We start from the raw sequence: 21078 nt of genomic DNA, 5'->3' as shown, positions 1-21078 counted from the left end.
TATGAGGTGCGTGCTCTGTCCTCCAAATGTAAGTACACCCGCCGTTGTTTCTCCACGTCGATTCACTCGTTCAAGGCAGCCACGGGCTTCTAGTCAGCCAACCAGTCATCGACGTCTTCGTTCTTGGTTAAATGGAACGACTTCGGCATACGCGGGCTCTCCAGTCTGTAGCGGTTCACCATAATGCATCCCATACTGGTTGCGGTGGTCTGGGCGGAAGTGCTTGTCATTACGGTTGAAGTGGTACAAACCGTAACGTCGGTGTCTGGTGGTAATCCCTTGATCCTGCGACTGGCCCGATGAACAGGTGTGTTCACTGGCGCAGGGGTTGTAGGGTGACTCCCTGGAGGGGTGTGCAGCATCCGTGAGGGCTACCCAGCACCTCCAACAATTGCCACGTCCCTTCAGAAGTCCAACTGAAGTTTACTGGACGTAGGAGTAGAGCAGCAGGACTCTTGCCAGACGGGTTGCTTGGGCGTGCACTTGAAAGATGGATAGCGTGTGCACTTATTTTGTGTCCAGTGCATGAGAATGTCACCCACTGTATACTACGGCTGGCAATATGCACCAGACCACAGCCATTTCAGTGTGTGCCCCTATATAATGATGTGACTGAAGAGCGGGATACAGGCAGTTACCCAGGCGCTGGCCCGGACAAAATAACTCTTGTGAGGCTTCTTTACGACACAAGCACAATATATTTACATATATACCTGTGGGAAGAACAAGAAGCGTCGAGAAGTGCTTTTACAAAAGACACGACTGGCCGTAACAAAGACCACCGAGAGAGAGCACTGAGTGAACACGCGACGCGCTTTTTGTGACCTCGCCCGTGCACGCGCATCTCCTCAAACGCGGGCTGTGTGTCGCAGCGACGCAAATGCGCATTTCTTGCAGCGCACACAGACACCTCTTGCTTTCCAGCAGGATGCGGCCCGCGTTTCAACGGTATGCCAATGAGCGTCCCTTAGAGGCCGTGGCCTAGCTCTGCCAGTCGAACGGCAACGCCAACGGCCAGTCATAACAATGGCTGGATGGATGTATGCGGGTGTGCCCTTTAGATAGTGCGGTGGCTCACGCCACCTAGCCATAAAGTTAGTACTATCACTTTAGGTTCAAATATTTCATTTCACTCGTGCCTTGATTGTAGCCTCCAATCAGTTAGCCTCGTCCCGGTTATGTCTACCCGTTTAAAATTTATTTTGCATTTACTGTCCTTAAACCCCTTTACTGTCCGATGCTTCGAAAAATTCTGAGCCTTTATCTTAAGTGGAGCCTTTTAGAAAACATAATCATATGTTCAGCCATTCACTCCTCTACTCCACACGCAATAGATAACATGTCTCTGCCTTTCGTTTCGGGCGGTACGTCTTGGTCCTTAACACTCCTGTTTTGGTCTTGAACAGCAGAGAACTACCCAGAGAGATATAACAGATCTTTTTCGATTTTCTGCTGGGAAGTTCGGTAGGTCTCCAGCGGTGATTTCGTAAGCATTCCAATCCTCCACATGTCCCTCTCTGTTTCCTTCGCCTTCTTCTTAACCGATGTTTACTTTTGGCTTGGTTCTCTGCTGTTGTCTAAATAGTTGCTTCAAAATTTTTAGTTCGCTTCTTCCACTAAGTATCAATATTCTTCATGTATAGGTAGCTAAAACATTCCTTGCGCAAGGATCCTCTCCTTTTTTTTCTCAATTGCTGTTCAAATTCTATCTTGCTGCTAGCTTTCCTGCACTCGAACGATGTTCATCCCACGTCACCTCATATCCTCTTATTTGTAGTATTCCCATGTGCTCCAAAAGCATGTCTACCTATGCCACGTTGTTTATTTTTTCATCTGGCTTGAACTTCCGATTTCATGCGCAAGACCACATTGCCGAACGTGAAACCCGGGACCATGATACCTTTCCAAATTCCTCTCACAACGTGACACTTATTGTAGTTCCACTGTGCCCTATCTTTCATTACAGCTGCATGCCTGTTACTTATCCATCCTGTATCTTTTCTGCTCCCTTAGATACCCAGCCCCGTTGTTTATCCATACGCCCAAATATTTGTATTTCTCCGCTATTTCTAGTGTGACTTCCTGTATCTTACACACACCGCCTTCGTTATATATAAACATTATGATTGCCAATTTTTTCCTACTGAACTTCAAATTTAACCTACCTTGCTCATTACCGCAGATGTCTATCAGTATCTGCACCTTTTTCTCGTGGTCGGCTGTTAATACTGTATCATCTACACACTTCCATGCTGGTAATGACTGTTCCACGTGTTTTTTTTTTTTGCTTCACAAAACAGAGGCTGCAGCCGAATCGACTCCCCTCTAATTTGGATTCTTGTCCCTGTAGATACAGCATATATACCAAAGGTGACAAGCGACGTCACTGTTGAAGCCCGATGTATTTTAATAGGTTTGGATACCTGTTCTTCCAGTTTTATAACTATGTTGTTACATTTATAGGTATCCCATAAAAGACTAGTTGTTCCATCTTCCAAATCTATAGCGTGTCCAGTATTCTCCACAAGTCTCCTTGTATCACGCTATCGTAAGCTCTTTTGATATCTAATAATGCCAGCCACAGGGGCATGTCTTCGTTTTCCGCTATTTCTATACAATGCATCACAAAAACAGATTTTCCTTCAACGTCCTTCGTTTACGGAACCCATATTGTAGTTCTGCCAGCACTCCTTCAATCTCCGCTAATGTGTGTTGTCTTTCGTTTACTATCTGCACCACCAGCGTGTAAACTACTGATGCCACTGTTATGGGACTGTAGTTGTTTGTATCAGCTTTGTCCTCTTTCTTATATAGATCTTGCTCATCCGGCTTAGTTCCAACTCATCGGAGCTTCACCATCAATTATTACTCTTCTCAGTGAATCTCTTAAAGTTTGCTTACATTTCTTTTCAAACTTTTCTGTCATCATTGTTCTCATATATTCCATTGCATCATCCCCTTCTACACTAACCCCTTGAACTGTAGTTATAAATCTTTGTTGCATGCTTGTCTTATCACTCATGGAGTTGTGATGGTTCCAAAACATCGAAGTTGCCTTTTTATTGTTTTTATTTACTTCCCCCATCAATTGGACCTTCTTTCTTCTGATCTTTTGGAATGGAATGAAATAACTTTATTTCAGTCCTACAGGACGCGCTTAGTGCGTAGCGGGCGTCTCCCACGTAGGAACCGACAGGGAGTACCTGGCAGCCGCTCCATGGGCCTGCTGGACGGCCCATTCTAATCTAATCATTTCACTTCTAATCTTTTCACTGATAGCATTGCACGCTTCCTTTCTGTAGCTCAAAGAGTTATCCCATTTTCTTTCGACATCATCTTCTATAGTTCATCTCTCTGTTTAACGTACCCGTGTTTCCTGGAGGCTTCCTGACATCTTATTATGGCTATCTTAACGTCTTCTTCCTACAATCTCTTGGGTTTGTGTCTCCTTTTCTCGGTTGATTTGACTCGCACATTAGCAAGCTCGAACTCAAGCCATCGAGCTAGATTTGTGTACGTGCACTCTGTTTTAGAATCCTTGGTTATTACTTCTAGGGGCAAAGCTCCTTATAGCGGTAACCGTTCGCCCCTCGTAGTCGTAGTAGTAGTCGTAGTGTGTAACCAGTCTTACATTTTGACCTCGAAGGTGGTGCCGGAGAGAGAGTTCTTCTGTGCGTTGTTGAACAATAAAAAATTCGCAGCGTGCGCGTTAACTAAAAGCCGCTTTCTCCTGTCTCTCATTCCCCCTAGAAGCCAATGGCATGTACATTGAGCACCATCTGACAAGAAAGGGTTGCTACGTTGTTCTCGCTGGGCATAACCTCTTTGGTTTTAGAAAGGTTAAGCGAGCGGTGGGCCACAGTGTCATGAATACAGTGAACTAGTATATACCATGAACTCGATGTGGTCAAAGGTGGGAAGTAGACACGAAGCGCGAGCCGTAAGAAAGTGTGCGTGTGCCACCTCTCGTTTAGTCCTTGGAATGTCCACTGGATTGCGGTGCATATGCCGAATATATGATGAAAAGATGCGAGATCGTGGTACTCGGAGAGTTGAATAGATGGACGAACAGACACACAGAAAGGTGCATGGAAAAACTCATGGATGGCTGCACCGACGGATGGGCGCATGGACGGACACAGGGGCGGACGCATGGATGGACGCAGGAACGGACACACAGATGGATGTGCGGACGCACGAACAGACGCGCGCATGGACGGGTGAATGGACGCACGGACGGTCACACAGACGGACGCACGGACGAACGGAAGTAAGAACGAATGGACAGACCGATGCTTCGCCGCACTCTCCATCATTCACTCCGCGGATATGCTGCCATTGTTTAAAAATCACTTTAGTTGCTATGTATACTTGCCTTTCTCAATAAATAGTACCAAGTGATTGCTCAGAATGCGTCATTCATATTTTTATTGTTGTTCCAAAACTCCGCTTAATAGGTTTGTGATCACTACTTAAACTTCTGGACCCATATTCATCTATGTTCATTACCCTCAGCCAGTCCTTCATCCTATGCAAAACCATTGTGTAATATATACTTGACTGTAGCCTTTCCACCTCCCCTTTTTTCTGCCCTTTACACCTCTCGGTACTGTTTAAATGATTAAATCATGCCTTTCACACATCTACACTAGCATTCTGCCTATTGGGTCAGTACATACATCAATATCTCCTATGTGCGCATTAATATCTCCTATAATAATTGCCTTGCACTTTTCTCCTAGTTCATCAATGTCATTTTCTAAGCATTGCATCATTTATTAGATGTTTTTCTAGATTGTGCCTTTGGCCACAAGTATGCAAAACCCAGGAGCGTCATCTGTCTTGCCACTTTGCCTTTTAGCCATAAATGATCCCTGTACTTCTGCTTGAGCCTTTGCCAATCTGTAATTTTATGAATAAATGCTCCATTTCCACTCCTTTTTGCTGCCTTCAGTTCTATTAAACTATAACCATGCGTATAGTCCGGATTGCTAGGTGGTTGTTCCATGTCCCTAAGTTGTGTTTCTACAAACCTATATACCATCAGCTTCTCTTTTAGCAGTTCTTCCATCTCTCCCCACTTCAACCTATTCCGGCCACCATGAATGTTAATATACTTTATATCTCCATTCGCTCTCACTTCGTGCTCACGTCCATTTTTATTTTTATTTTTATTTACAGGTACCTTACAGGCCCTTGGTTAGGGCATTGAGTAAGGGGGCTAACAAAGACATGTACAACAAGTAAAAGGGCGAAAAGTGCCAAAACGTAAGCTCGAGACATGAGTAACAAATGTTACTCATGTATGATGTTACGTAGAATCTGGGGGAGAAATCCCCCACATTCTACGTGTTACTCATGTCTCGAGTGTTACTCGAGACATGAGTAACACGTAGAATATGGGGGATTTCTCCCCCAGATTCTACGTGTCTTAGATATTGGTGCCACATTGGAATCGTATCGGTCTATACCACCTGTCAAAAAATTCCCCTGTTTCCTTTCCTCGTTACTAGCTATCCTGCACCCTGGAGTGTCCACGTGTTCCTCAAGGAAGCTACTGCACGTCTTGCAAGTCGCCAACCAACCTCATGACCTAGCCTCCTACTGAAGTGACTTCCGTCTCATCGAAAGTCACCCACCTATGCACCTCTGTTTATTTCGACTTCCTCAAAACCTTTATCTCGACTTATCTGTGATATCCCCTTGTTCGCGTCAACAACCGGTCTTTGCAAGCTGCCGTCACGCACCAGTACCTCCGGTATTGTGCATACCATATCGTGTACCTGAGGGGTCATGGCGCGCATGTCATCGACCCCTTGTGCCAAGATGATCGCTAGTCCTGCCTAATATTTATTCAAGACATCGTTTAGACCCCCCGCAATTATCGCAAGCTTTCGTCCAATAGGTTTAGTTGTGTGCTTTGTGCTTACTCGCATCATCACTGATTCTAGCTTTTGTCCTGGGAACGTCCCCATTGAAACCCTCTTGTCGCATCTTACCCTCTGTCTGACTGCTTCTGCGCATTGGTTTGTGTTCCAAATTTTTACGTGCTCCGACTTTTCTGCTAGAGTGTCCCGCACCTGGAGGTTACTAGCACTTGCACCGCCGGCTGCTTTGTCCCCTCCCATCCCCACAACTACTTCGCGGAAGCTGGGTCTTGTGACCAGTGAACCGATTGAACGTGTTTTTTTCCGAACCTGTTTCCCCTTTCTTCTCTGCTGTTCTGGGTGCTGGTGCCCCAGCCTGCTCGCCGTTCGCTGCTCCTTTGTTCAATTTGCCCACCTTCGCTATACCCGACGACAACTTTCTGTGGCAGCACGGCCAAGGCTACGTGGGCGGAGCCTATGCGCATGTGCTACTGCGCCAAGTAGTCCGACCGCTTTGACGGGTGTTTCGGTTTCGATTTCTCGCGTTTGCTCGCGTTTCGGCTCACGTTTGCTCTCGTTTTGCTGCAGAAAACGCGAGTCGCATCTTTGGGAACTCGAGAGCAATTTTTAATAATATTGTGACGTGATTTACTGACGCGTGGACCCAGGTTGCTGGGTGAATGATACATTCAATTATTCATGTAATGGTTACACAACTCATCATGCACGTACCGTTTTTGAGCGCGAAGTTGTCGGATGGTACGCAGGTACCGCCGTCGCCACGTGATGATGTCGTCTCTTTCCAAAAGCTCACAGTTTCTCTTCCGTGTGCGAAAGGAAAAGCCGATGTCGTCAAGCAGCCTTTGCATCGTTCGCACGCTCACTTTAGGCATGTTCATGTCACTGTCACCGGTTACATCTTGAGTCAGTTTTGCAGCTGTTGGGAGTTCATTCCTCAGAAAGTATTGATGCACTTTTCTTCGTAGAGCTGCGAGGGAGAAGCTGTCGTGAAAATCCAGTCTTGTCTTCCCGGTTTTCGCACGGTCATCCATGGCGGGGAGGCGCAGCCGCTTGCGCTTCGGTGACTTCAGGGTTCCACTGTTAACGTCGAGCTTAATCCGGAAGACACTGCGCTCGCTAACAAGAGTGAGCTCGCTGACTTTCCGACATGCGGCTCTCACAGACAGCTGCGGGTCGCTTTTGCTTACTTGCGCGTAAACGTTGTACGCCACCTTCTTGGCCTGTACGGACAGCTTTTGATTTGACAACGCCTGGTACGGCTGCGCAGCTGGTGGACTCGCGGCACGCGGCGGTGTTTCCTCCGTAAGCGACGTTGACGAGCTGTAACTGGCGGACGCCATCTTTGACAGTAAGGAATGCGGTGAGGTAAAAAGGCGACGGAAGCCGAAAAACCCCCCAAAGTCTTAGAGAGCGTGAAACGAATTTTTTTTCTACTGCGCAACGTTTTTATTCACTAATTAAAAAATAAATCCGCGAAAAATGTAAGTGACGAATGGTAAAATCTTAGTTACCCAGAACAGTATACAAACGTTTTCGTTGAGGGACTACATGCTGTGGCGCAGTAAGACAAGCGTGCTTCGGCTCCGTAGCCTTGGCTGTGCTGCCACAGAAAGTTGTTGCGGGGTATAGTGACTCCTCGGCTTACCTAGGCGTCCTTCCCAAAGCCTTCGTTTTTAAATGCGGAGCATTTATTATTCGCACGATATCACTCGTTGTCGGCGTCCACACGCTTACTGCACAAGCTCGGCTTGGCGCCCCTCCTCTTCCCACTCTCTTCTTTCATTCTTTCTCCCTACCCCTGGTGCTTGAATCCACGTTTTGCTTCACTCGAGTAGAGAGAGGCGATGAAAGTAACAAATGGCAACAGTACCTTCAACCAGTTAACGTTCTACTTTTACGAAGTATAGGGGCTTCAACCAGTTAAAGCTTCTATATTTTTTAAAAGAACTGCCATTTGCTCTTCCCCTCGCTGCCTCTTCTCCGGCATGTTGCTTTTTTTTTCTTTCGCTTTCGACAGTGGCGTCCCCTTGTAACGCGCCCCGAGCTTGCTCCGGCGGGGCTAGGAGGAAGCGGCACAGATGAAAAGAACGCTCTACTTTTCCTTCGTCAAAGTATCGCGATCTACTATCCCCCTCACCACCTTCTCTCCAAGGCGTTGATTGTTTTTTCTTTTGCTTGCGACAGCGTTGCCCCCTCTAACGCACCACGAGCTTGCTCCGGTGGAGAGAGGAGGAAGCGGTGCAGATCAAAAGAAGGCTGTACTTTTCCGAAGGAATAGAGGCTTTACAACCAGTACTAGTGCACAACACAACATCATCGTCCCCCCCCCCCCTTGTTAAAGGCAACGTTAGTCCATCTTCATCGTATTCAAGCGTCAACAACAGCAATCAACACAGAAGACAAGGATGAGAAGACACGAGCATATAAGAGAGACACGAGCAGATAAGACGCTGAACGCAAGCGTTTGAAGTGAGCTGCAGATTCCAAACTTCATGCATGAGAAGGAGCTGCAAAACGGCAATGCTGAGCGGCGGATTCCGAACTTCATGCACGAGAAGTAGCTGCGTAACGGCAACGCTGAGGTGCGGAATCCGAACTTCGTGCACGAAAAGCAGAGGAAAAACGTTAGCAGCGAGCTTTAAGACCAGAGGTTCGCGAGCGAGAAGTGGCGTGCAAGCGTCGTCAATGAGAGGCGGCTCCCGAAGCTGCTCGTGAACGCGAGCGCGCTGCGAAAGGGGTGGAGCAAGCCAAGCAGTTTGCGCCGCCGGTCGCTTGTTTCAAACGCGACTTCGAAAACCACAGCTTCGGACACAGCTGTAAAGTGTGCGAGTGGTTCGACAAGAATCTTACGCTGGTCGGTAGCATCACGAACAAGCCATGCAGAAGACGCGGACGTTGAAGCGACTCCACGTAGGCCCCGAAGGCAGAGCGCGCGTCATCACCAAGATGAAGTCCTGGGAACGCATGGACCTCGACAACAATGATCCGTGCGCAATCCACACCAATCGCATTTTCGACGTCATTATGAACTGCCTCAAAGACAAGCGATGCTCTCCGTTCAAGCCCTACGTCGTGCAGGACTACTTCAAACGCGTCGAGTTTCAGCAACGCGGCAGCGCCCACATACACACCAACCTGTGACTCGAGAACGCCCCGGTTCACGAGGAGATGAGCAGGGTCGACGACGCCACGCCCAAGACGTTGGAGATAGTCGACGCTCTGCTGACACTCGACACTTTACTACTAAAATGGAATCACACGCAGATGCACGAGCACACGCACACGTGCTACAAGCGCGGGCGCTAAAAGTGTCGCTTACGCAACAACATTCGCAACATACATTTATGCAACATTCTCGAGATACCCCCCCCCCCCACTCTGCGACGCATTTACTCGAGTTCCTCCCGTGGAAGATGCGGGCGGCTTATTTTCTTGCCCTGTCGCCAATGCATTCTCAGCTCGGTGATTCTCATCATCGGGTCACTCTGGACAAACATGACTTTCCCAAATTTTTCCTAGACCTCGCATCACCTGCACTTGGTCTTAGCTTCCTCCACATTCACAGCTGCACTACTCTTCATTTTCAAAACCACCCCAAATCCTAAACATTTCTCGCCTCGCCGCGTTGGTCTAGTGGCTACGGTACTCGGCTGCTGAGCCGCAGGTTGCGGGATGGAATCGCCACTGCGGCGGCTGCATTTCTGATGGAGGCGGAAATTTCGTAGGCCCATGTGCTTAGATTTGGGTACACGTTAAAGAACCTCAGGTGGTAGAAAGTTCTGGAGCCCTCCACTATGACGTCTCTCATAATCATTTGGTGGTTTTGGGACGTTAAACCCCACATACCAACTTACCATCATTAACATTTCTCAGTATTTTTGCCATGTCTTTGTTTACAGTCTTTTTGACGCAAATTGACCAGTGTCCACGAGTAACTGAGTTCTTCCACTCGATAATTAGAGGACATGGAGTACGACGAATACTGCGCTAAGTAAAAAATTGTAAACTTCACTACAAAAAATTACGTGTTTGGTGTACTTGCACTCTCTCCCTATGGTCGCAGGAAAAAAACACACCAACAAAAGAAATTACCAGGTTGCTGAACCCTCAATAGCCGTTTTTTTAAGCAGCACGTCGTGCCATTTGTCGAAAACGTGGTGAAGCAAATTTCTGGATTGATGCTACCTGATGCTCCGTAAATCCAACGCGGAACTTCTTAACCCAAGTGCGGCTGTAGACACGTTTTGCACTTTTTTTAAAGCTGATAGTCTTTCTTGGGGACCTTCGACAAAAGAATTTCGGACTTTCTGTCTGTCTGCCTGTACATTGTCTGTGTGTCCGCCCTAACCGATACCTCGAACGGCATCAAACGGCCAACCCCATCTGCAGTGCCCACTTATTGCTAGATATTCAGCGTTCATACTTGTGCGATTGTCAATTAAAAAGCAATCATTGCGCATATCTGAGGCACCACAACAACACGTCGATGTTTTGTATGTGTGCCTTTTTACTATAGAAGGCACACACAAGTAATTCTAAGGACCATAGCATTATCACGCAGTGCTCACAGTGCAACGCGATGCTCGAAAAGGTAAGTGCTTCCAACACTTTGCTCAGACGACATGGTGGTGGCACCTGCCTGTCGCTTTGCGTTCTACACCTTATCACCTCTGAGACAGGTGCGCATCATTCTCCCTGGGCACGCACGCCTTCCTTCGTTTTCGAACTGCCAGATGGCGCTCGTATCTAACGTGCCTCGATGCGCTCCTTCACCTCCGCTACACGCTCGAAGCACTAACGCAGCGCCTGCAGAATATCATTCACTAATGTTCTTGCGTAGAACATCAAACAAACGTTTTGTTTACTCTCTCCAGAGGAAATAATATCGTCTTTCGACGACATTTGCAATGTCACATGCAGATTTGGGGCCATGTTTTTCTCCTAAAAGTCTGTACTTTATTTATTGACATGATATATAAGAAGATGTTGGCGCACAATTATGGCGCCGGCTACTCATTAGCTCTTGAGTGAAACTTTAACACGTATCTTGAAGTAAAACATACAAAGCAGTGCATAGAAAATAGAACACTCGAGCACAGATATGCAAAGGCACACTTATACGCACATATCACAACAAAATGATAAGGAAATGTTCGAAAGTCAACGAATGAAGCCTCTGATAATGTCCCTCGTTAATATTCTGTCCAATCAGCACAAAACAGCAGAGCACAAGTCTGGTCCTTATGAAGATGTATTCGCTCGTGTGTACATATCAGTCGACACGTCATTCACTTCACTACTACCACATGGTGTGTGTCACATGATACTGCCCATAATAAGTACATGTGTTATACAAATGAAAGTTCCTTATTTCTTAGTACTTGTCAGCAGTTCTGCGTTCTTGTAAAAACACGTTAATGCTTTTAAAGCGTGCGATTGTAAAACTCCAGTTGGCCATGGGCCAAGAAGTTTCTTCTGCGGTGTAATGCCTACAGTTCCGATTTAAGACGGCATCTGGGCGTGTCATGATGTGAACAGTCTATAAGAAAGTGGCATACGTCTTCATCTATAAATCCACAATTCACATTCGAAAATTTCATCTCTGCCAATTCTGTGCAAAAAATGTTTTGAGTATGCGGTGTCTAGCCACAATCGGTGAATTAGTTTCCAGACTTCTATCTAATACCAGCGCAATTTTGAATTCCTTAAATGGATTGATGTGATATAAATCGCAGCTCTTTGTACTTTGGTCAAACCAAGCAGTTTTGCTCATTCTGAAAGTTGTAGTCTCTATTATACTACGCAATTCATTATTCTAAATTGGTAAAGAAACAGTAATGCCTTTACGACGTTCTTGTCGTGCTGCTTCATAGACAGCTGTGTTTCCAGGAATGTTGAAATGGCCAGGTATTCACTGGAATTTGATCTCATGTTGCACCTTGTGTGCTTTGGTGTGCTCTTTCAGCGTTTTGTATGTCATACTATCACTTATTACTGTTGTGTTTGTACTGGAGATTATGATTGATGATTGATATGTGGCATTTAACGTCCCGAAACCTTTATATGATTATGAGAGACGCCGTAGTGGAGGGCTCCGGAAATTTAGACCACCTGGGGTTCTTTAAGGTGCACCCAAATCTGAGCACACAGGCCTACAACATTTCCGCCTCCATCGGAAATGCAGCCACCGCCGCAGCCGGGATTCGAACCCGCGCCCTGCAGGTCAGCAGCCGAGTACCTTAGCCACTTGACCACCGTGGTGGGGCTGTTTGTGCTGGATAGTGATCTTAATGCCGCCTATGAGTCAGTGAAAAGTACCCATTTTCTTTCTGCTGCTGAGTTTATAAACTTTATAGCATAAAAAATAGCGAAGAGCTCAGCTGTAGTAGATGCCGTCATGCGACATAATTTAAATTATTCCTGATTATTGAGCTGTGGTATATTAAATGCCTATGTTGAAGACGTTGTAATACTTGAGCCATCTGTGTAAATGTGTATGTCCCCTGTATACCACATGTGTATCTGATAAAGCGCTAATTGTTGAGCTTGGATCAATATGTCTCTCTTTCTGATAATGCCATCCACTGAGAATTAAATGCTTGGTGTTGCAAGCAGCCATGGAGGATTGTCCATTTAGGAGCTCCAAAATTCATTTCTGGGTAATATATATACATTAGTCTGTATTTTTTTATGAGCATTGCTTTTATCCCTTTGTTAAAACTCCAGTGCCAATGGGTGGTCCCTGTGTTGCGTCTCTAAGCGAAAAACTTGGCGGCATATTCCGAATGTACTCATGACTGAAAAGGGTGGTTGCCGAGTCTCTGCTATGACAAGGCTGCTGGGAGTCACTCGTGGAACACCTATGCAGACATGCAGTCCCCTAGCTAATAGTGTTAGAAGTCGCTCCTCTGAAGTGCGGGAAAGGCCGTGTAACACTGTTGCAGAATATGCAACTTTTTTCTTATTAAAGCATTGTGAACAGCGAGCATGGATGATACAGATCCACCCCATGATGCCCCAGCACTTCTGCGGAGAATATTCACTAGCATTTTCACCTCGTTTTTGAGTTTTTTTTTTGTATGAGGTGCCCATAATAGCTGCCTATCAAGTATTACTCCGCGAAACCGATGCTGTGTCACAATGATTAGTGGTTCTTCTTCTAAATTGAGATTGAAGTTTTTTAACTTCTTACGGGTGAAGGGAAATACAGCTGTCTTTGCCTGTGACAGAATCATTCCTCTTTCTTTTAAAAAGTTGTTGATAATATTTGTGCCGTCTTGCAATGCAATCTGAATTAACCGTATGTCCATGCAAGATGCCCAACTGCACACATCATCTGCATATAAGAAGTATTTCAACCTGGAAGGCAGTCTTTTAGCTAAATCAACCATAACACAGTGAAAAAAAAGGGCTGAGTACGCTTTCTTGTAGCACTCCCTGTCGGACGTCATGTTCTGCACTCTTGCATTCGCTCGTCTGAATGAATATTTTGCGACATGATAAAAATTTAGATATCGACCGCACACCGCAAAGACCTGCCCGATAGTCAGAGTTCCAGCATACTCAGCAGAACACGAGTGTAACTGACTGTGTAGAATGCCCTTTTGATGTCTAAGAACACTGTGACCGTCAAACTACCACAGGTGCGTTCATGCTCCACATACGTTACTATGTCCAGTATTGCATCCCATGTGCATCTCTGTTTCCTAAGACCTGTTAAGTAGTTGGAGAATACACCATTTCTGTTGCACCACCGTTAAAGTCGCGCATCAATCATTTTTTCGATTACCTTACATAGGTAACTAGTCAGACTAATTGTGCGGAAGGATTGAAGGTTCAAGGGCGTCTTAGCCGGTTTTAGGATCGCAATAATGCGAGCGAACTTCCAAGACTCGGGTACAATTTCTGGCATCCACAGATTATTGTCAATATCTAAGAGAATAGTTGTGCCTGTTGCCTGTGGGCCCAAGTTTTTTTAGCATACTGTACGTATCCTTCCGGTCTGGAGGCCGATTTTTGACGACATGATGCTATAGTACAATGGAGCTCGCTTAACGTAAATACAGGGTATAGTTGAGGATGCTGGGTCCAAAAGCAAGCATACATTTTCTGGCTGGCTAACGTGACAGAATTATCAAATAAGACACATTGTGATGCGGCGGGCCTACTGATAAGTTGACAAAGTTCATTAGCTACCACAACTACCCGTTTGTCCAAGGCTACAGCAAGACCACGAATAGGGAAGCTCTGTGATACAGGGCCACTAAATGTTCGAATTACAAGCCAAATTCTTGGAACAGGTGTGTGGGGAGAGAGGGTGCCACAAAAATCACGCCAGCGTCATTTACATAAATTTTCTTGCCGTCTGCGCATTACACTGTGGATTTTCTGTGCATGTTTGTAGGCTTCTAAACTTCCGCTGCCTCGATATGCCCTTTCTGAACGTCGTCTGATGGCTCTTAGATGTTCATACTCTTCGTCGACTGCAGCATAGTCTTTTGGAATCGGGACTTTCTTTGCACATTTATTCGCATTATCTTGCAGAAACTAAGTAAAGCTTTCAACTGTCGTGAGGTCACTATTTTGGTTTGTTAGGTTGTACCAAAAAGCTTTCCAGTTGATCAGCTTGCTGTAGCGCCTAATGTCGTCATTTCGCAAGTAGGGGTGATTTAGAAGAATAGGAAAGTGGTCACTTCCACGTGTTTCTACATCCTTGTCCATCCCACAACATTCACTAGGTCTCGGGAACACATGGTTACATCGATGCAACTTGAGTAATTATGCCCACGGAGAAAAGTTAAGGAGTCGTCATTTGAAATTGTCCAATTGCACTTGTCTGTGGCACGCTCAACAACGTTCTCACGTGCATCACATCGATGACTACCCCATATTATGTTCTGCGGATTAAAGCCTCCACATATAAATGTATATGAGTTTGAAATATTAAAGATATTTATTAGCTCTTCCATCGAAATTCGGCTTGAAGGTTGTAGGTAAAAATCGATCACTGTTATGCACTTCTCACCAAAGGATACCTTTCAAGCGAAGAATTTCGAGAAGTTCAAATCATTTGAGTAAACTTGGTGGGAAGGTACGTCCTTTCTGGCGCACAAATGCACTCTGCTAGGACCACTACGACGAGATGACTTGTATATCACGTAGTTAGAGAGGCGGATATCATCATTCAATCCTGCTTCTTCGATGCAAAGTATTGGAAAGTTATATTGCAAAAGAAGTTTACAGAAGTCAGCACACTTTCTTCGAAGACTATTGGAATTCCACTGGAATATGGAGAAATTTTTATAGCGCTTATTCATATGTTACTTGTGACAGGTTTGACCCGGATTGTTGACACAATAGTGCTTCCAGAGGCAGCAGGGTTCTTACTTCTGGCAGGTTGTTCGCTTCTGGTAGAGCAGACAGGATTGCCTTAAGTGTTATGAAAAGCATTGGTAGAATCTATTGCATGACTGATGTAGAGGCACGGTCCCCATTGAGTGGTTCGGTTTCTGAGGCCTGTTGAGAAAGACGTGACGTTTCGATGTTGTAGCGGGGGCGAACAGTGGCACTGTCGGTTTTGCAACTTTCCGCCTGAGGTCGCGTGGGCGTTCGCAGCTTGACGTGTAGGTTGGGTTACTGGAATGTACTTCTCGTGAGTGGTCTCTCGGGTGTGCTCTTGGCGGTTCTCTTGGCGATTGTCTTGGCGTGTTTGTCGGCTGTTGTTGCGGTGTGCGCTGAGGTAGATCACGTACAGGATGAACAATCTCAAGGTTTGGAGAGGATTAATTGGGGCGCGGTTTTCTTCCATGGATAAGCTCATACCAACGCATTTTTGCAGCACCTTTACTTTGCGGGCCGCCTGATAATGAGGCAGCGTGATTACCTGCACAGTTTGCAAACTTAGGCTGAAGAACTGACATGCACTCCTCATGCTGGTGTTCTTCTGAGCAGATCTTACACCGACGTGTGTTACAGTAACTTTTCGCCATGTGCCCGAATCGCTGGCAGTTATAGCACCAAAGTGCTGGACCAAGATATTCTTTCACTGGATGACTGGTGAAACCTAAGTAGATTCTTCGTGGAATCAGGCGGTCATCTCGAAAAGTCAGAATAACTGAGTGAAGTGAACGCGACGTTGCTGCTCCATCTTTCTGGCGGTAATATTTCATTTGTCACCGCGATATAACCCCTGCATCTCTCAAGTCCCTAGGAGTTGTTCGTCTGAATACTGCAGAAGAACATGCTTTAGTTTCCCAACCTTCCGAGTGTATGACTCGGGGATGAAAGGCTTAACTTCCAGGCCGCCCACATTCGAAAACATCAGAAGATGCTTGGCTGAAGCTAAGGAAGCAACGCTGACACTGAAGCCTCCATCTCTGGTCGTTCTGAATGACTGCACTTTTTCTTAAGCAGCGGAAACTGCTTCGGCTGACACTCGATTGGGGTTCACTTTCCAGAAATTAGCACCTTCGGCTGTTGGACGAAAGACGACTGCGATGCCCTCTGCTCGTTTCTTCTTATACGCAACCAACGTAAATGGTTCATCTTTGCCCATGTCTTCTTCATCACTTAGGTAATAAGTTGACGTTTTATTGTCGAAAAGATTCTCTTCTAAAAGAAGCTTCTTGCTCTCAGCTTCATCGTGTACTGTGTACTGTTGTGTACTGTCGTCTTCGGAAATGTCTACAAGACCTTTCTCGATGGTGCGCAATGTCTACAGCAAATGAATGTCAGATTTCGGAAGCAAATAATCTGGTACTCACTATCGAGAGGGATAGAAATGCGAACAACAAAAAGCATGGATTTCGACTCAGCCGAACTGCAACCTGCTTTAACTGACACTCAGTTAAACTTCTGCTTTCCGCTGGCGTCACTGTAGCGCTAGAATGCTGCTTTAAATGCTCAATACGCATGTAATGTGCGATGCGTCTGAGGCACTTGAACACACCCACGGTGTAAAAATGCCCGCATGGGCAATTTTTTATAATGCTATGGTGACTGCAGCTGAAAGCACTAAATTGTCTAGCGACAGTCAAGGCATGTCGCAGTTCGACTGGATTGAAAGCCACACTTTACACTCTTTACATTTTTTTTTTATTTTTTGTGTCATAACTGTACTCGGTTACATTTGCAGTAAACTTGTGCACTGTAAGCATGCACACGTGAGTCGTAGTGTTTCCTGTTATTGGCATGGAGCCTGCAAATGCACGAGAACGATCTATCTATCTATCTATCTATCTATCTATCTATCTATCTGTCTATCTATCTATCTATCTATCTATCTGTCTGTCTGTCTGTCTGTGTCTGTCTGTCTGTCTGTCTGTGTGTTTGTCTGTGTGGCTGTCTGTCTGCCCATACATCCGTCCGTCCGCTTACACCTCGTCCCTGTCGTGATCACCCCAAGTACTTAGGATGATCACGAAAGGAACCAAAATTTGTATGGGAGAGTAGAGTGTTTTGACGTATACCACTCGCTGATCATGACATGAATAATGCCAAAATTTCATTTCATACTGATCAAACAATTCCCAAAAAACAGTGGCGCATACCCGGAGCCGGGTTTCTGCCAACAGTGTGGGGTAAGTGCCATAGGTATGTGACAGTTAATATCTGCCCAGGAATGGCGTGACCACACATAGGTGATTTAATGCTCATCGTAAAAAAAATGCGGACATTGGCAGCTTTCACCGAAGGAATGCGAATAAATTTCTTTGCCCCAGCTGGAATCGCACCCTATCGTTCTTGCAGGTAATCAAGTATTCCACCACAAAAACACGACACGTCTCGGAACTTTCTTCCTAGTATACCCTAACGTTCATAAAACGCCAATTGTGGTGCAGTGCTGGCTTCTTAATTTTATAAACACCACATATGTACTCCTACGATACAGTAGTCATGTCGGGGTAACATAGATTGTAGTCCGTTGTCATCCGCTAAAGTTAATTTGTGTAGCAGTGCCCAGGACTACGATCCTTGCTAGCAGCAGCGTTTTGAAATTGCTTACCGCTTTGGTGTTCCCAATATTCATGTTGATGTAGGCTTTGTTACGCAACTCTGGTGATATAAACATAGTCCGCTGTTTAAAGCATGCCTGTGCGTGCATTTGTACAAATCTTTAGCGCAACATCGTAGACATTTGCTCAGTAAAAAATTACAACTCAATCAACTTTCATGCGCATGCTTTGCAAAACTTGGGTTCGTAAGGGACATGAGATGTGCCATATTTCTTTCCTTTGCGAATGAAAATCTATGAAACCTGAATAAACCACACCAGCGCGATTCCCCCGTTGTGTTGTAATCTTCACAAACAGTGCTGAGTAGTATTTTCCTCTTGCGCTGATTGTTTTCGCGTCTAAGGACAGGGCACTGGTGCGCATGCGACTTCTTGTAAGCGGGAGTGGCATGAGTATGCGCAATCTCGCTTTTAAAAATCCGCATGCACCTTGCCATGTCTACTTGGCGCATTCGATACACGGCATGGCAGTTCGAAATAATATGTCGGCTGTGTGCGAAAGTATGCCGTCTGAAGCATAGGCGACAGAATGCGTAAAAACCATGCTCTATTCTCGAAATCTCTTTCTCTTCGTCATGCCACAGTGAATGTCTCGCCTTCTGTCTATTTCGGGCTTTCTTTCATTTCTTCTAATCTATTTTTCTCTCCTTTTATTTCTCTGTCTGTACACTTTTTCACTTCACTTCAACCCTCACTTTTCTATCTTTTTCTCACACCCTTGTTGTGGTAAGCTGGTATAAGGATTTATGGCGCTCTTTCAGCGCCCACAAACAGTCGAGTGTTAATAAAGTTCGCCTTCAGATAATAGGAACCCGGGTTCAAACTTCACATGACGAATTCTACGCGACAAAGATTCCAATCTATTTTTCTCTATCTCTTTGTACTTGGTCACTCGTCCTTTCGGTTATTCCAGCATACACCAGACAAACGTGCACATGCGTTTTGCGAGTCAAGCTGAAGAGTTTGAAGGCTATGAGGAAAAACAGATTGTGTACAGACTCAAGATGATGGTAATCATTTTTCAGTCAAACATGGAAAATCTGGTCCATAACAACTTTTCTCTAAATTGAAGTTGTTCTGAAAGTGAAGACCAATAGGACAAGGTGATCTTTAGGAAACAGTTTATTTTGTGGCGAAAATCAGTTCTTCCAAATAGACAACTTTCTTGCTTGCTCCTACGATGAAGCGGGAAATTTCTGCAAATAGAGAAAACAAGTTGGCGTTAATCTTTTGTACACAAAGCAACAAAAACTATGCCGCTAAAATTAAAGTCGAACTTACACTTCTTCTTGCGGAGGAGGGTGGAGTAGCTCAGGGGAGAGCCAAGACCATAGCCGTAGTTCAGGCCGTAGCCGAGAAGGCCATGACCGTAACCGTAGCTGCCAGAGCCATAGCCGAGGGAGCCAACACCATAACTGTAGTAAGCTGGAGTGGCGTGGGCGAGGCCGTAGGTAGCGACTGCTGGGGCGGCGTGGGCGACACTGTAAGTGGCCACGGCGGGAGCAGCGTGGGCAATGGTGGCAACAGCTGGAGCAGCGTGGGCAACAGTAGCAACAGCTGGGGCAGCATGAACAGCAGCGATAGCTGGAGCAGCGTGGTGAACAGTGGCGACGGCTGGGGCAGCAGCGTAGGTGGCGACAGCTGGGGCAGCAGCGACGACTGGAGCGGACTGCACAACCTTGGTCACGGTTGGAGCAGCGTATGTGGCAACGCGAGTGACGGCTGGAGCAGCAGCGTAGGTGACAGCTGGGGCGGCCTGAACAACCTTGGTGACGGCTGGGGCAGCAGCGTAGGTGACAGCTGGGGCAGACTGAACAACCCTGGTGACGGCTGGGGCAGCGGCGTAGGTCACAGCTGGGGCGGACTGAACGACCCTGGTGACGGCTGGGGCAGCGGCGTAAGTCACAGCTGGGGCGGACTGAACAACCCTGGTGACGGCTGGGGCAGCAGCGTAGGTCACAGCTGGGGCGGACTGAACAACCCTGGTGACGGCTGGGGCAGCAGCGTAGGTCACGGCTGGGGCGGCGTGAACAGCGGTCACAGCTGGGGCGGCGTGGACAGTGGCAACAGCTGGAGCAGCGTGGTAGGTGGAGACGGTACGGGTGACAGCAGGGGCAGCGACAGCGTAGCTGGTGGCTGGAGCGGCATATCCGAATCCGTAGCCAGCACCGTAGCCAGTCAGGCCAGAGTAGCCAACACCGTGGGACAAGCCATAGTGGGAGAGGCCGAGACCACCGTAGCCGAGGCCGCTGTAGCCGAGGTTGCCATAGCCAAGGCCGTAGCCAAGGTTGCTGGCGAGAGTGTAGCCGCCAGCGAGGTGGCCGATGTTACCAGCGAAGGCGCTGGTGGCCAAGGCAAGGACGATGCAGGCGCGCAGCTAAGAGGGAAGATAAGGGCATTCCTCTTTTGGTGTTTCATAAATGAATTAGGAAAAGTGCATTGATTGAAAGGACAATATGGGATCGCTGAAGCTGGAAAGCACGCGAATACCGAAGGTTGTTCAGAAGTTCGCGCTTCTTATTTTCGCTTACCTGTGCTGCTTGATCGAGAATACAAGACAGCGAAATCTTAAGCGTATATTGAGGATAGGGAGCTGTAGCTGTCTGCTAAGGAGACAATTGGCTTAAAATAAGGTTCGCAAAAACTGCTGCCTGCCGAAACAGTTTTGATGACTACAATAGGGGACATTTTTGAAATTTGAGTATTTTAGTAGTACGAGTATTTTTTCGTTAGGTAGTGCTTCTTTCCTTCTGGGTCGAAGTTTTCGTTAAGTATAGTGCATCTCAGTGCAGACTTACCATGACGGTGGTCTTTATGCGTTGGAGGAGCAGAAGCTTCTGATTTTCGCCATGGCGTGTGAGCTTTTATACCAATTTGTTGGCACGTGGAAGGCAGAAACCGGCCTTCAGGAGTGGCGAGGAGTATGCAGCGGTTCTTGCCATTCGTTAGTAGTCAGTTCCAATGATACAGCGGCTTGCGTTGTAGGTTTAAAAAATGCTAATTTTGATATTTTTTCTAGTATTTGCCTTCCAACCTAAGTCCCCCCCCCCTTTTTTTTCTAGATACATTCGCATGCGTGTGCCAAACTATTCAGGTCGGCAAGCGTGCGATCAAGCATCGCTCAATTAAACATTCAGTTCTAGTCGTACTTTCAATACCGTGAAGAGACCTGCGGAT

General features: G+C 46.4%; 1 protein-coding gene across 1 annotated transcript in view; it reads right to left on the bottom strand.

The window, feature by feature from the left end:
- The window catches only part of LOC119172606 (uncharacterized), a 55006-nt gene extending 34257 nt beyond the window's left edge, over positions 1-20749 (bottom strand). Inside the window, exons 1-2 of the mRNA XM_037423764.2 lie at positions 20700-20749; positions 19183-20278 (exon numbers count right to left, since the gene is read on the bottom strand). Coding sequence (XP_037279661.2) covers positions 19183-20278; positions 20700-20702 — 1099 coding nt within the window. The 5' untranslated portion in view covers positions 20703-20749. The remainder of the gene's footprint in view (positions 1-19182; positions 20279-20699) is intronic.
- Between the last annotated feature and the right edge of the window lie 329 nt (positions 20750-21078).

This window comes from Rhipicephalus microplus, chromosome 3 (genome assembly GCF_043290135.1).
Source record: "Rhipicephalus microplus isolate Deutch F79 chromosome 3, USDA_Rmic, whole genome shotgun sequence".
Classification (NCBI taxonomy): Eukaryota; Metazoa; Arthropoda; class Arachnida; order Ixodida; family Ixodidae; genus Rhipicephalus; species Rhipicephalus microplus.
The sequence above is the reverse complement of the archived record's forward strand: the minus strand, read 5'-3'. Positions and strand labels throughout refer to the sequence as shown.